This window comes from Parasteatoda tepidariorum, chromosome 12 (assembly GCF_982258835.1).
Source record: "Parasteatoda tepidariorum strain Cologne lab strain chromosome 12, Ptep-v5.0, whole genome shotgun sequence".
Classification (NCBI taxonomy): Eukaryota; Metazoa; Arthropoda; class Arachnida; order Araneae; family Theridiidae; genus Parasteatoda; species Parasteatoda tepidariorum.
Genome location: NC_141766.1, coordinates 43,404,929 through 43,421,930, shown reverse-complemented (window position 1 = coordinate 43,421,930; position 17,002 = coordinate 43,404,929). Strand labels below are relative to the sequence as shown.

General features: G+C 25.1%; 1 protein-coding gene across 1 annotated transcript in view; it reads right to left on the bottom strand.

Annotated features, from left to right (window-relative positions):
• The window catches only part of LOC107455864 (uncharacterized), a 39,097-nt gene that overhangs the window by 7,080 nt on the left and 15,015 nt on the right, over positions 1-17,002 (bottom strand). Inside the window, exons 11-19 of the mRNA XM_016073586.4 lie at positions 14,880-15,099; positions 13,501-13,602; positions 10,937-10,981; positions 9,119-9,550; positions 6,825-6,947; positions 6,634-6,751; positions 6,407-6,557; positions 4,166-4,228; positions 1,443-1,515 (exon numbers count right to left, since the gene is read on the bottom strand). Coding sequence (XP_015929072.1) covers positions 1,443-1,515; positions 4,166-4,228; positions 6,407-6,557; positions 6,634-6,751; positions 6,825-6,947; positions 9,119-9,550; positions 10,937-10,981; positions 13,501-13,602; positions 14,880-15,099 — 1,327 coding nt within the window. The remainder of the gene's footprint in view (positions 1-1,442; positions 1,516-4,165; positions 4,229-6,406; positions 6,558-6,633; positions 6,752-6,824; positions 6,948-9,118; positions 9,551-10,936; positions 10,982-13,500; positions 13,603-14,879; positions 15,100-17,002) is intronic.

The following is a 17,002-nucleotide window of genomic DNA, read 5'->3' as shown; positions in this document are numbered from 1 at the left end:
CCGAAAAAGAAATAATCGTTTCTTCTTCAGAGCGAGATCATTGTTCTCGTTGTTTCTTTTACATAACATTTTGTTTTAACAAAAGATGCTCACCTCGGAAAAAAAAAAGCTAACAAGGAACTACAAAAAAAGTAACAATTAATGGAAAGAACCTAACAATGAATAACTACAAAAAAGAAGCAAACAACTAATAACGATAAAAAAAACCAAGTTAACAAGTGTAGCAAAAAAAGTAACAGTTAATAAGCAATAAAAGGATAAATAAATCGAATTTAAAAAAAAAGCAGCAAAAAGGGATAGAATTCATTTTGTACACCAAGTGAGAAAGAAGTTTCAATGTCAAAAGGGTGCGGCTAATTTATAGTCAAACAGAAGAGGGAAATGTGGGGGGACAAACCAATAAAGCACTTGCAGAGCTGTCAAGATTGATTCATCAGTTTTTCCCAACTTGCATTTCTTTATTTTGTTCATTGGAAATGCAGATGTTTTTACTTTTCAATTTCAGTTTATTTTAAACTGCTTTAGGAACAGATGTTTTGTTTGACACAGATTTATTATTTTTTCTCTTCATGTTTTTATTTTTAAAAGATAAAATATAGTTACTTCCTTCAAGAGAAAAAAATTCCAAATAAAAAGAAATATTATTTATTTTTTTTCCCTCTTATCATTAAAATTTCTTTAAAAAAAAAAAAAAAAAAAAAATTTGGTCGGATTAAGTGCCGAATTTCGGATTCCATACTGTACTACATATTTATATTTTATAAATATTTTTTTAAATTTAATTTATTTATTTTTTGGAAATATACCTCTTTTTATTTAAATAAGAAGATATCAGTTTATAAGTCGCGTCCATAACAACGATGTATAAATATTAACAAATACTAAAAAGAAAACTTTCCGCAATTTAATTTCTCCATAAAGCACGTTGTAACAAAGTGAGAAAAAATGTGAAAGAGCTATCAACCACGCGGTTTGGTGGGAACTAGATCGAGATCAACCCACTTTCTTTAAGGGGTATTTGGTTATCAATAGTGGCGCCATCTTTTGCCATAATTCGCAACGATTTTGATTAAAAAAAATTTTTTTTTGAAAAATTTAAAATTTTTTTTTAAAATATCGTAAACGCCGCAATTAAAATTTTAAAACTCGTAAGCGCCGCGACCTTTCTTCCATAAATTACGGTATATGGAATTACAATTATATTTAAACAAAATGTAAGTTTAGTTTTAAAACAAGATAATTAAACTAACCGTGCCGGTTAAAAGTTTTTGCTGAAAACATAAAATCTTTAAGCAAAAACTATATCCTAAACATTATAAAAACTAAACTATGAAAAAATTAACAATATTAATTAGTTCAAATATATGAACAAAGTCCTACACATTTATACCAATATATTATATTCTTACTTATAGGTTTCATTATATAAATGTAATATATACCTGTTCTGCAAATCTTCGAAGATCCTTTTCTCGGACAAAAACAAGTGGTCTAATAATTCTTAAAGATGAGGATCTACAAGATATATGAAAAAAGTATTAAAAACACAATTAGTGTAGAATGCTAAATAAATAAGAAAAATAATTAATCTTTTGTTTACAACAGACATGATTAACAACTTTCGGAGCCTTTTAATAATAAATGGGTAATAATACTTGGTCTCCATTTTAATCTTAATAGCAAATTTTTTTTTACAGATTTAGTGTAATTTTTTATGGAAATGAAGCAAATTTAGAATTCATACACATGATTTTTTTAAAAATTAAAATCCAATATTAAAAAAAAAAGCATATGCAGAAACACATTTAGTTTTTGCGAGCAGAATATGCCAGATAAATATGATTAGCACAGATGCTAACTGCTTTTTCTGAAGGAAAAAAAACTGAGTTTTAAGTATACACATACCCTCTAACATTTGATGTTTGTGCAAATTTTTTTTTCCAGTGATGATAAATTAAAGAAGAGAAATTTTTAACAAACAAAATTTTTATCAGAATTATCAGTCTTTATGATCTCTTTTTAACGTATTTGTATGAAGTGCTGGAAAAAACTCTCTTTGCTTATCTTAACTAACCGTTGGAATCTATAGAAAGTGAAACTATAAAAATTCTGTCATAGCTGGAGGGTTTATAGAAAGTATTAGGTTTTGAGTGTCATATATATATTATTTATGGAGCAGTTAGTAGATTTTGCATTTAAGTTATTCATATCACATTGGTTTATTTTAAAATAATAGTCACTAACCCTTTCAAAACAATTTTATTACAGCTTTTAAAGCATAAAATTTTATTCTTTATTTACTAATAAAATTTTAAATCAAAATGTTGAACAATAAGAGCCTTTAGTTAGTAGGTTCATAGTCTATAAAGTCAAATCAGAGTGGTGTGTTCCAACCACAACAAAAAGTCGAAGTTAGTACCTTCTTTAAACAGAAAATCATTTATTATTTTATAAAATTACCAATTTGAGAAAGAATAGATGAATAATTTCAATGAGAAATGTTAAAGTCATGTCAGCTTTGCTGTACATAGAGAGTCCTAATTTTCAAAATGTATTCTTCTAGAATTTCCTATCATTGCTAATGTTAAAAAGCTTACTTTAAATTCAAAATAATTTTTCTGTTAATCAGTTAATGTTCAGAAAAACCAAACAATTTTCAACATCTTAAAGTAAAATTTCTTAAGTAGACAGATGAAGTAAGATGCATTTATTATAGGAAAGGTGATAAAGGGGTTCTGGGTAACAAATTAATAAGAGGGACAATGGGGATAAATATTAGATGAAGTTTTACATTCATTTTAGCATTTATCAGCATATTTCTTACTGAATCATTGCAAAACAGTAGCAATTTTTTGTTTTACACATCATAAAAGCTTATGTTTAAACATCGAATAATAAGATAAAACTTTCATCCAATACTACATAATACACTATATCAAATAGCAGAATATGGAATAGCTGGACCTTGAATATTGAAAATTTTGAAACAGCAAACTAAAGAAAGAAACAAATGACCAAATATGTTTCATTCATTTTAAAATACAAAAAGAACAAGGCAAGTGCTCGGTCATTGACATCTACATAATGACATTACTAATGAAATTAAATATTTCAACTGTAATATTTATTCCTTATTAATTACATTGATTTAGCAAAGTTTCATTTTATGTCTTTTAATGTTAGTTGTTTAACAATGCATTCTTTTTTATCATTAATAATTTATGTTTCCTTTTGAGTTTTACTGAAGAATGCTTCTTTGCATAGCATACTGTTGTGTAACTACACTGTTCAATATGGTTTATGAAAAAAAGCAAGATTGACATTGTATTTCTATGAAAAAAGACCAAAGAATCATATTAGAATTCCTCAGAAAATAGTATTCTGGAAAACTCTTAAAACATCACCATCATAATGTTTTGCTAACATAATAAATAAAGTATTTTTATACATTTTGTTTATAATATAAAACTGTATCAGGTGTAAAAAAATAAACACCCACCATTGCAAAGAAAATTATAAGAATGAAAATAAGATGTTTTCAATTCTCATATTTCAATTTGACTCAGTAAATTGAACTAAGAGAATTTCCCAAATTAAATATGTTTTATTTAACAAAACTTATTTTATAGCTTATCTAATAATTATTTAACACTCTTATGATAGAGTATTAAATAATTCTTAATATCCTAACTTCTTTAACAAATAGCTAAATTTATAATGATGGTATGATATTGACTTTAGGCTACAGCACATTTATAATTCATAGTTTTAAAGAAAACCAAAGATAATCCTATTGTTAAGATATGGAAAAAATGTTTTTTTATCCCCATTCAATTAGCAAAAGACATAATAATTAAATAGTGTCATGATTAGTGTGTATGACTTTTTAAAACAGGGTATGCAATTAATTACACTACACAGTGTGCGTAGTACTGAAATGAATTTCTAGAAGAAAAAAAAACAGTTAGTGACTGGCAGGCAGAAATTTTTTCATTCTACATAATTGTGACAAAATATTAACCCTTTTGAATAAAGCATATAGCATTATTGTGATATTTATATGTAACCAGTATTAATATGAGGTCTAAAACCAATAAAAAATTTTCCATTTAAAATTAATTCACAAATGAAACTACTAAGTTTAAAATCTGGAAAAACAACTTACTTATCTGTATAATGAGCTTTCATAGTTCTCAAACGACCATTATGGAAAACTGACATTAAGAAGCTAAAAAGAAGACAATCAATAAGTTACCTCGTAAAGGTGTATAACATATACAATTTAGCATACTTTAATGATAAAAAATAAAGCACATTCAGAATTGCATTAGGAAATATTATTTGGTGGGAAATTATTGATTTGAAAAATTAATAACACCTATTTACCATTTTTGAGCATAAATAAATCTGTCATCTAGACAAATGTATAAAATGAGGGAGCGATGCTGAAGCGAGAAATGATTCTTAAGCTTCAACTGTTCAATTGCATTGATTAAGAGATTTTTTTGTCCTAATATTATTAGAGAATACAATAATATTTAAAATTATTTACTTTAAGTTTTATTTATTTATTTATTTTTTTCTAAATTATGACTGTCTTTGTGAGAATGATTTATAAGATCGTTCAGATTTCATGGTCATTAATCTGTATCACACAATATAAACTAAATAAAATATTTTGTATAATATACTTTAAAAAAATACTGTTTCATAAACTCAAAACTAATGAACAGAATTTATTATTTTTTCAGCAAATTAACAATTTTTATAGATAATTGTAGCTATAATGTGAAACATAAAGCTATGTTTGCTCAATGACATATAAATACTTTTAAAATCTTTTTTAATTATTGTAACATTATTTAAATATGTTATAATCACACATGGATTAATTTAGTATTCAAAGCAATTAATTGTTATCAGTTTTATTAATTACTGTAAGTGATTAATCAAATTTTTAATCAAAGTGGTATGTTTCAAGAAGAATCTATTAAACTCAGAAGAATGATAAATAATTATGAATAAAACCTGATATAAACTATGTACTATGTAATTAAAAAAATTTCCACCCTTTTAAATGAATTGTTAAACAAAAAAAGTTTCATTTAAAATTGTTTTATATACAAGCCTGTATAATAAATATTTAAAAAAAATAAATAAATAAAAAAAAAATTTTATCTCTCAAGAATTTGAACAAGCAAAAAGTAAATAAATATATAAATAAAAATCAACAAAAATTAGCAGTGATATTATAATAGTATCACTACTATATAAGTTATTCTAAAATACTTCTAGAATATTAGTAATTCCAAAAATGTCATATATTCTCAAAGATCTTTTGAGAAAAATTATGTATCTATTCTGAGGAAGGTACCATTTCTTTTAATAGGTATGCATTAGATAAAGGTATTACTTGAGAACAATAATGAACCATACATAAATAAAACATGATGAACCAAATAAAATTTTGTTATTGTGAGTAAAAAACTATTAAATATGTAAGTTTCAAATTACTGGTAAGACATGAGCCATAATGGCTTAAATAAGTAGATTTCAAAGTAATTAAACAATTTTAAATTATCTCTCCTCTAAAAAAATTAATATATTTCAATGTTCCATTATTATTGAATGCATTTTCAAACATGTTTTCTTATACATTTATATTTCAGTAAAAAAAATCTGCACTTTAGGCTGGCTGTAATTTATAATGCAAACTGAAGAATGTGTATGTGTTTTGTTTCTGACAACAAAAAAGGAAGACTAATTTTAAGATCATAACTGATCAATAATTGGCTATGAATGATGACATAATCAATCAATTCTCCCTATAAGGATTATTTCGTGGTCTCATGCAAATCCTTCTGCATTCCTGCATACTGCCTCCCTAACATTGCCTCATAATTTTAATTTTCTTTTTTCAAAATTAAGTCTTGTGTCTCTCTTACGCTGCCCACTGCTGTTGTACATTGCATATATATTTTGTACATTGTATATATATATATTTTATTGGCCTATTTTTGACTATCTTTTTGCACAAATTTTCCAGTTTGCTGGTTGCTTATGAAAAATTAAAAAAAGTTCAGAATTTCCTAGAAGACTTAAACACATTTTCAATAGTTTACATATGAAGTACAGAGAAGAACACAAAAACATAATGTGCTACTTTCATAAGATTAACAATTAAATGAATTCATATTTCTTTCAAAAATATATTAAGATTATTTAATGTAAAAATAACTAACTACAAAAATAATTATATTAAAATAGACTTTTTAAAAAAGAATTTACATATTGGAAGTTCTAGTATGAAACATGCAAAGTAGTTGAGGGACTTAAACACTAAACACAGTCAAATAAACACTATAAGATTGCAAGGAGGAAAATGGTTATAAAAAATATCTGGTACCTTTCAGATAAGTCATCTAAGTGTTGACCAAGGGCAATAGCATTATAACCATTTTTATGAGCACATGCATAAATTCTGCCTCTTTTTAATCTGCTACAAAAGCTGCATATGGAAGTACATTTATCAAGGCTTGCAGCTTGGCTTATTATATCTAAAAAATAAATGTAATCAGTTAGAAACAAAACATAAAACAATGAACTGTTTAATAAAATATAAACTATGACAACCTTGTTCTTCATAAAAGTAAGGTATATTAAGAGCTTTCATATATGGTATAAGAGGACTAGGGTCATATAATGGACTCTTGGGATCCACAGTCATGGCACCTATTTCAAACTGTACACCCTGCAATGAAAATATATTTAAGCATAACATTTCATTTGCAAATCTAATTTTACAAAATTCAACGAGTTAATACCTTTTTACGAGAATAATACTGATACTGATGAAGAGTATGCAGTAGAGATAATGAGTCTTTACCACCAGATACGCACACTAAAACTTTATCGCCATCTTTGATCATGTCAAATATGCCAACAGCCTAAAAATACAAATACTATGATTTAAAAAAGAAATGTTAATTAATAAAATGCAAGATGATCAACAAGAACAATAAATCACATGTTTAAATATGATAATTTCAGTGCTGTAACAACGATATGAATTAATCTATTAGAAGTGGTAGCAAAAATGTTTATAGAATGAAATTAGATGAAGCTAATTATAATACTTTTAGATATTGCAATACTAAAACTTTGTACAGTTGTGTTTCATATTTCTATCATACAATGATATAATCTTAACTTAGTTTTTCAAATTCTAGTCCATACCTTTTTATCAATAACAATAGCACAAATTATTAATAAAGTAAAATAAAAAGAACAACAGATATTTATTGCAAATTTCAATATGATAATGCATTTAAACAAGTTTTTGCTTGAATACAAATTAAAAATATACAGTTAGAAATCTCATAATGAAAGGAGAAAATTTAAGAAAATTGAATAATGTATTTTTTTCTATTATTTATGCTTTTATCATGCTTTTGTTTCTTCCAATTTAAATTATAATCTGGAAAATAAATCTAGATTATATATAAATTCAATCTAAAATATTTCAATCTACTTCATTCAGATTAAAAACAAGCCAATATTACATTTAAATTACAATGTATCTAAAATACTAAGGAGATACCTTATCAGAAAATAATTTGATCTAGATGGTCAAATGTAAAATTTAAGTATTATTGATGCAAAATACCTAAGTGTCATAATGCCATTTTCTTCCAACATAAAAATTGAACTGGCAAGATAAAAATTAGTAACTGTATTAATAAAATAATTTAATGATATAATTATTATAAAAATTTAATTTATATATAATCTAAGCAAATAAGCTTTCAAAATAAATGTTTTAATTTTCTTATCAATTAATTCGTAATATAAATTTTTAAAAAAAATATGTGTTAAATTATTAGGATAAAGGATTAAAAGCACTATGGCTTAAGATCATTTTTCTAAAGCAGATACAGGTGAAACCAGAAAAAGTTTATCACTCATGATATATATTCAATTTTCGAAAATCAGTAAAATAGCACTTGATAATAAAATATATCTGGTCTTAAAATAATAATTTTTATAAATTATGAATTAATTAGAGCTGTTAAAAATTTTTTTCTTCTGTTAAATCATCTTCTAAACTCTTTTATCAACTTCCATTTCATCTTAATAGTTTCTGTTTTCATAACTAGAAAAATAAATTCTTCTCTAGATGTAAATGCAAATCATATTTTCCACTAAGCAAAAATAACAATTTACTCAATATGTGAATTATTTATGGGGTTAGACTTAGGTTACATTTTCATTAGGCAAACACAAATTACAATATGCAGTGATACCAGATGCTCTGCTTTCTCCAAAAATATAATAAAGTGGTAAAAATCTGAAGACCTGCAGAGTTTAGGCTAATCTTGGCAACATGCTAGAAGGTTCAACACAAAATAAGTGAAAAAAAGTGAAATTTTACATCTCTAATACCAACTTATCATCTAATACCAACTAATGGATTTTTATAGATAATTTATAAGTAGTGGGAGGCAAAAAAACTTTACATCAATTTACTAAAACATGAATCATACTTAAAAACATAAATTTTGCTTTAGAAAAAAAAATCCATAAAGTTTAATAAGTTGGTATTTCTGAATACGTTTTTCAATAGAGAAATTTCTTAAATTTTTTTTTTTTACAAATGTGCCTAAATAATTTGTGAGATAAAGAGTTGAAACTATGATAAAAACGATTATCATAGTTTCAACATTTCAACAATTAACATATTACAGAAAAATTACTTTCATATAAGTATAGTTGCACCAATTAAATAGCTAACACATTTGATTATATTATGTAGTTTAATTCCTGATAGAAAATACAGCAAAAATATGAGAAATCCCTAAATGAGCTTTTAATTTTGTAATATTATATTGATTCATTCACAAATACAGTTATTTTAAGAGTATTTTTGTGAACAGATGGCAATTTTCATGAAAAATTAAAAGTAGTTTTTCGATAAAGTAGAAAAAAATATAAATATGAGACTCTATTCTTATTACACATTCAAGCTGTTTTTACACATTTAGTATAATTCCGTAAAATAAAATTATTGAAATTACTGAAAAGTAAAACCAATAAAAGATAATAAAAACAAAAAACTTACTTTTAAAAAGGGTTTGAAAATTGCAGTGGGTGGAGAATACCATTTACATTTTCTAGAATTTAAAATATTATTTTGATTTAAATTTGAAGACTTTGCTATAAAACATGATAAGCTACAACTATTGTTATTATGTTCTAATTCACTTTGTGAAATACAACTTCTTTCTTCAGTTCTTAAGCAACTATTGAAGTTACAATTTTCATCCTGTTCATTTAAATGATCACAGTTATTGTTTATTTTATTAACATCTAAAGTTTCTTTTTGAAGAACTTTTGCAGTGTTTCTCACAACAAACACAGGTTTTTTAATATGTTTCATAATTTCTCCAATCATATACTGTTTTGCTTCACTGGGCAACAAAAACCATTTCAAACTTGAGGACTCAGAATCAAACATTAACTGCTGGTCAGGTGTGAACTTTCTAGAGGCTTCCTAGAATAATACAATTTCTGTTTAAGAATATTATAGTAATACCTTTTAAATACAAACAAGCATTAGAAGATGTTTTTTTAAATTTCCAATGGCACATAAAAAGACAATTGAATATTAGAAAGAAAACAATAAATCTGTAAATGAGAGCAAGTAGTCCAGAAGCGTTCTAAGATTGATGTCCGATGAAGAGCAGGGAATCCAAATAGGTGAGAAAAGTCCATCTCTTTGTGGAGATCACACAAGATACAAAAAAGGATCAGAATCATGCTGATGTGACATAGATATTCATTCAGGAAATTGTGTCCATATATCAGACGAAACATGGAAACAGATTTCATCTCAGGCCACTGAGGGACATTGAGAATCTGTTTAAGATATGGTTTATTGGAATTGGGATTTTTGAGTTCTTTGTAAAAAGAGTCCCTGCAGATGTTTTTTACTAGACATTTTATTAAAAGAAAGTGTGGAATTAGATCTCAGGAGGACAGAAGCCTCCTGCAATGAAATATAAACTGATAAAATCACAAGGTATAATAAATATAGTGATTTATTAAAATCGATGTCAATGAATTTAAAATAATATGTTGTGTATTTATAATGTCATATCTTAGAGGCTGTTATTTAAAAATTGTAGAACTCTTAATTCAGCCTTTTAAAGTGAGGAGGTATGACTGACTTAAAGATCAATTATCTCAAGACTTAATTTTTGTGTTTACCTATTTAATTACAAATAAAATTCTTTAAAAAATGCTGATAAATGCTTCTAACATAATAAATATACCATACAAATTATTAATAAAATGAAAAAATTTAATCATTGTATCAATTGTGAAGGAAAAAATAAAAAGAACTTAATAAAAACATAAATTTACATTGGAAATACAAAGGGATTTGTTTAACATTAAAATCAAGTCTTAAATGGAACAAATTTGTAATGAGCTGAATATTTTTTAGTTAATTTTATTACACGTACCTAACACATTATTAAACTTCAAATAAACTTATTCAGTTAATTGAAAGTAAATTTATATATTACATAACTTAAAATAAATCGAGCCATTTCAAACAATTTTTAGATAAGACACATTCATTGACTTTTGAAAACAGTCAAATTGCTCCATAACAATTTTGGAATTCCGTTCTTTAAGGGAAAACTTGGTAGCTAAAAATATAAGTATTTAGGTAGCTAGTTTGGATATTAATAGCATTTAGCTTAAACATGAATTTAAAGTGAGTCAAAATAGGTAATTAAATAACAAAAAAAGTTATTTTAAAAAAACAGTAAGACAGAACCATTAATTTTTACCTAATCATTCATATTAGAATTTTTTTTTTACCTCAATTACTTTTTACTGAAATAGTATAAATTCAAATGATAATACTTACCCCAACAGCATTTTCAAATACAGTGGATGCATCAGCTAATAGTTCCTAGAAATTATTTCAGAGTCAATCACACTTGTAAGTAAAAAGAATGAATACAACAAAAAAATTTAGTGTACTAAAAATAATAATTTCTGAAGAACAGCTGTTAAAAATTCTCTAAAAATAAATATTGTAGAATAACAACTGATGAAATGTCTTTCAGAAAATTTTAAAAAATATATATATATAAATAAATATAACTGCCCAGCATAATTTGGATTGTGTCATATTTAAATAAATACTGCTATAATTTTAGATTAACTTTCTTTTACAGCGAACTTTTAAATGAATTTATTTTAATCTTTTCAACTAATTTTTAAGATATATCTCATGCTTTTTTCACATATTCTTAATGATGAGATAAGTAAACTGTAGGTAAATAAAACCATTCTGTTCAAGTATGACTTTCCGAATATCTGGAATGATTAAAAAAAACTTAAAATAAAACTATATTACACATATGACTATCAACAACTACAGCTTTTTCAAATACAGTAGCCACATCAAGTTTCCAAAATTATTTCATACTCGATCAATATTTAAGTCAAATAAATAAATAGATTGTACTAAATAATTTCCACAAAATAGCTTTAAAAAGACCTCTAAAATTAAAAATTACAGAATAATAACAGATAATACTGGGTAGTGAAGCAATGAATATTACTTTCTTGTTACACTTGAGCTAATTCTACGTAGAAAAATGCTGAGATTAGGACTGGGCTATAAATCTATATATCGCGACATATCGATTTAACGCCTGTATCAGCAGGCCGAGACAGCGACTTTCGTTCCAGGAGAAGCATCAGAAATCTGATTTAAGCCGTCGAGTAAAGAAGACGTACGATATAGCGATATAAGATACGCAAAGATCTCTTACGTTTCGATGCCAACTCGCGCTGAGGAAGACGATGTTCGTATCGTTATATTGAAATGGCCTTGATTGATGAGCGGTAGAATCAGAATCAGTTTTGAGAATATATATCGTGATCTCGCATGTTCATTTCCGCACCTCTTAGTTTTTTTCTTCTTTGTCGCGACTTGATATTGTTTCTTGTAGATTATTTTCAGTGGGACTGACTTTGTGATCACCGTCGTTACCTTGTTCTGAACGTAATCTATTATTGAAAAGAATATATAAAGTGTTTCTTAATTAATTAGGTAAATTTTTTTTGAAACAAAACTTTATTTTTTATTTTTAAATGAGAAAATAAATTTTGATATTATATGTTTAAGTATTATTTTACATTATTGAATTTATTACAAACGGAAATCTAATTTGAGGTGCCCATAAAGAATTAAATTAATAAGTAATTAAATTTGTTAGGCTATTTTTTACTTTATTAAAAACTTTTTGGATAAAATAATAATTTAATGGGTTTTTATTACTGATTTTAAATTTATAAATCTTTAGTTGTTTTCATTTTTATAAATAAAATTAAAACAAAACTTATTTTTTCTCTTTTGGATTTGGACATAAGTCAATCAACTTTGTTTATTCAAAAAAATTAGTAATGTTTGGGATTGCGACTTCTTTTTTTAAAATCATTTAGCACTTCGTTTTATTAAGGAGTATAATCATGTTTTTTAATTTTCTTTCAATATTGTCAGTTGAATATATTATCGAATATCATAATTCTTTTATTTTTATTTTTAAGAAATTAAACTTTACTTTGTTTTTTCGTTCAGAATTCGGTAATTATTCAATTTAACTTAATTATTTATGTGAAATAATAATGATAAAAAATAGTGTTGTTTTAAAAGTGTTTTTTTTTTTGTTTAATTTATTTAGCACTTTGTTTTAAGCATACAAATAATTTTTAATGAACTTATTTTTTAAATTTTCTTTCTATATTGTTAGGTAAATATATTGATAAATTTCAATTGTATTTATTTTTTTATTATTTATTTTTAAACTAAGAAATCTTTCGCTATTTGCGAAAATCATTTTTAGAAAATATAACATTAATATCGTTCTTAAGCAAAACATATACATCAAATTCATAAATTGATTTAAATCAATCTGAGTATGAAGTTTTGACAGAAATTCGACTTTCTGGGCCTTACAAGTAAATGAATTTCAAAAATACTATATCGCAATACATCGCTATATCGAGATGCAAAACTGACGATTTCTGACGATATATAAAATTTCTTATATCGCCCAGTCCCAGCTGAATATTATTGTTTCAAAAATAAGATTCAATAAGCAGATATGAAATTGGAAAAAAGAAGAAAAAATATGTTTAAAATAAATTAAAACAATTTCCTAAATTTATAAACTGTCATGTTATGTAGTTAGATATTATTTAAATTTTAAAATAAAACTTTTAACAAAAAATTAAACTATCACTAATAAAATATATATTTACTTAGACATTAAATAATATTACATAAAAAAATCAAGAAAGCAAAGAAGGGTGTACAAAATTGTTAAATATCAAAATAAACTGTGCTATAAAATCTAAAAAAAGGCATAAATTTGAAATTAGAGTGGATGTTAAACAAGATACTATAAAAAATATTACTGAATGACTAGGAATCTTCATATTTTCAAAAGTTTCATTTTTCACATTGAAGTGCCCAGCCTTATAAGATATAGATCCTAGCCACTTTCTACTAAGAAACACCTAAAAAAATTTATATGCATAGCATTACACAGTTCATACAGGAAAAAAGATTAGAAAACTTTGACATAATGTATTCTAGGTTGTAATTTCTTTTTAAATGATGACTACATGTTTATCTCTAGTAAAAGAAAGAGATAATATGTATAACAAGCATTTCAGAGAGACACATAATAAATTAAGAAATACAAATTATGTACAATTAGAGTTGAAATTTGTTAATCCTGACAAATTTTCCCTTTCTTTATTTTAACACTCTTTTCCATATTATCGATTATTTTATACTGAAATAAGTTACAATTACAATGATCAAGAACTTGTCAGAATTATATTTTACCATTAGCAGTATATATAAATAATAAAATGCAAATGAATATAAAACTTAAGCATATCTTAATCATGCACAAGAGATTATAGTAGCTTCAGGAAGTTTAAGTAGTTATATGTACACACAAGTAATTAAAAAAAAATTAGACTAACATTTTAGATTTATAATGTTGTTAGTTTAAAGGAATTTTAGGCTAAGAATCAATTTAAATATTTTTAATATTAAACAAAATTTTAATACTAGAAAATTACTTTTTGAAAATAATATGCTAAATTAAATGCTATTATGCATGCCTTTTTCTGCAATTACAATTTCATTAAACAAATTTGGCCAATTAAAAGCAACAGGATATGTGAGTCTGGGTGCTGAGAGTTGGGCATGCAAATTTAGTACTAATAATACAAATGGCAATAAGAAAAACACATAGTGCTGAATAACTTTTGATGTAATAATATGGTTTCCACAAATAACTTAAAAAATAAATTTTAAAAAATTTTGTTGTAAACTACAGAGAATATGAATGATGTTAAAAATATTTCTAATTTAAAATAAAAATGAACTCAAACTTTTTGAATTATATGTGAGAATTTTGAAATAAAAAAGAAACTATAGTGTATTAAAAAAATAAAGAGTAACCAGAGAAATTTAAACTGCATACTGAACTATGTACAGATCTAAAAGCTAACTCACAAATTTCAGACACAATATTTAAATTTCAAAAATATGATTGAAAAAATATCTATAGCCTGCGTAGCAAAAATGACTTACAACATATTCAAAATGTAAACTTAATTTTGTCATCCTATTTTTAATTTTCATTGTTTTTATAAACACATGAAAAAAAGAGAAACTATTCAATTTATCTAGATTAAATAAAAAAGCTTAATGCAAAATAATTAAAATAATAATTTTATAATTTCAATATCTAGTAACAAGTATAAAAATTAGGTACCTGGTATTTCTTATGCTTCCATTCAGCTGTTTCAGGATTAAAATTATATTGAGGTAAAAGTTTCCAACCATTCTTTGCAACCATTGCAACAGCATCCAGAATAAAATTTATGTCAGAATCAGGCATGAAAAATGGAAATGTTAATCGTATGAAACCAGGGCGCAAAATCTCCCGTTCAGAATATTCACCTTTACGTCTTAAATGGGTTCGATCCAATGATCTAAAAAATATAAGTTCCAAAGCAATGAGTAACAAACATAGGGATTTCAGTAATAAATACTTAACACCTGAAAAAAGTTAAAAAATAAAATAAAACAGAACTTTTTGTCGAGAAAAATTAAAAGCCTAAATTATTATTAGAAAAATAGTAGACAACATTTAAAAAAAATGACAAATTATTTAAAATAAGCTTTGATCTGCAAAAAAAACATCAATTATTTTGTATTTGATTCTCTAAAAACATCCGTCAAGAATTAAAAGTATTATATAACTTAATATGGATACATTATATAAAGTTTTAAATTGATAAACGAACTTTAAGTTCACAGCACATCCAAATATAAGTCCCATGATGTATGTTCTTATAAGACCCATATTGAGTTAATTTTGATCCCAACTGGGACCAATGTAAAATAGTTGCTAGGGAATATTCTAATCGTACCTGAAACAAAAATTTTTCTGCATACAAAATTATTCTATTCTAAATTTTAACTCAACTATTCCCTACTATAGTTCATTTTAATAATAGCTTTTAGTTTCTCAAACGTTCAAAACTTTGCTGACAGTACCAGTAAACAATATTTTGTTTAAATTGGAAGGGGTAAGATAGAGTTGATAAAGGGCTATAATAGTGGAATATGGAATGCTAAATGTGACTTTCATTTCGAATATTTTATTTACAACTACTATTAGCTAGATTATATAAAAATAAAGAATTTTAAACCTATCTCCTGATTGAACACTAAAAAATATTTTAACTTAAATAGCTATAACTGTAACTGGTCTTTAAACGGTGCAATATCAATATCAAGTGATTCGCTACTAAATTTCAATGTTTTTACTTGATGATTTTTCAACTAACTTTACAATTTAATTTTTTAAATTAGAAGGAAGATATTTATTCTAAAATATTGTTCGTCACTTCTTACATCACAACTTATAAAAATTCAATAGCAATACAAACATTTATGTAAGAAATAAGAATATAACCAACATAAATTTATATAACTCCATATTTTGCTATAAATATAATTTTCTATTCATGTAAATAGCAAAATAATTTGTGTCTCAATTTTTTCCTTATACAGTCGGACCTCTATTTAACAAAGTGTCTAAATCCCGATACTAAGTTCGTTATATGGAAAATTCGTTAAACAGAAAATCGCCTTTTGAAATGCTTAAAACAACACAAAACAGGTTTTAAATTCATAAACACTAGACATAATGAAAATAGCAATTCGTACACCTTTATCTTGTAAAGTAGTATTTACTATTTATTTCATAAATCTTAACCATTAAAGTAATCTGCATGAAAAGCAAGAATAGAGCAAAACATTATCCAGTGTAATACGATCATGCTACATATATTTTCAACAAAAAAAAGCTAAATTTATGCATAAAATTATAAATGCATTTATTACAAAAGTAATTTTAAACCTACATTATCACATGCGTTCTTAAGTTTAATTGCTACTGATAAAGTCCGTTAATTTTCTGAGTTTTCAGTTTGAAATGCAAACAAAAAGGGAAAGGGATTTTACTGCTTTCTCTAAAAGTTAAGTAGCTTCTGAAATCAATTCTAGATAATTTCCTCCATAAAATGCGTTAACAAGTCTAAAATGTTCTGAAATATTTTGAAAAATAGGGAAAGTGGATCTCACAGAAAAGTTCGTTAAATAGAAATTTACTTCGCTATTTGGAAGTTATTTTAAGAAGAAATTTCCAAAATGTTCTTGGTTTCTCGAAAAAAGGAAGTAGTTAAACAGAATTCAAACTATATATAGGATGCAATTATTTTATAAGTTATCATAGTTTGCATTTCTGATTTTTTTCATAATCTAACTCTTTTGAAAGTTATTTCTAAACATTTAGGGAACATATTCACCTAAAGTAATTCATTTTTC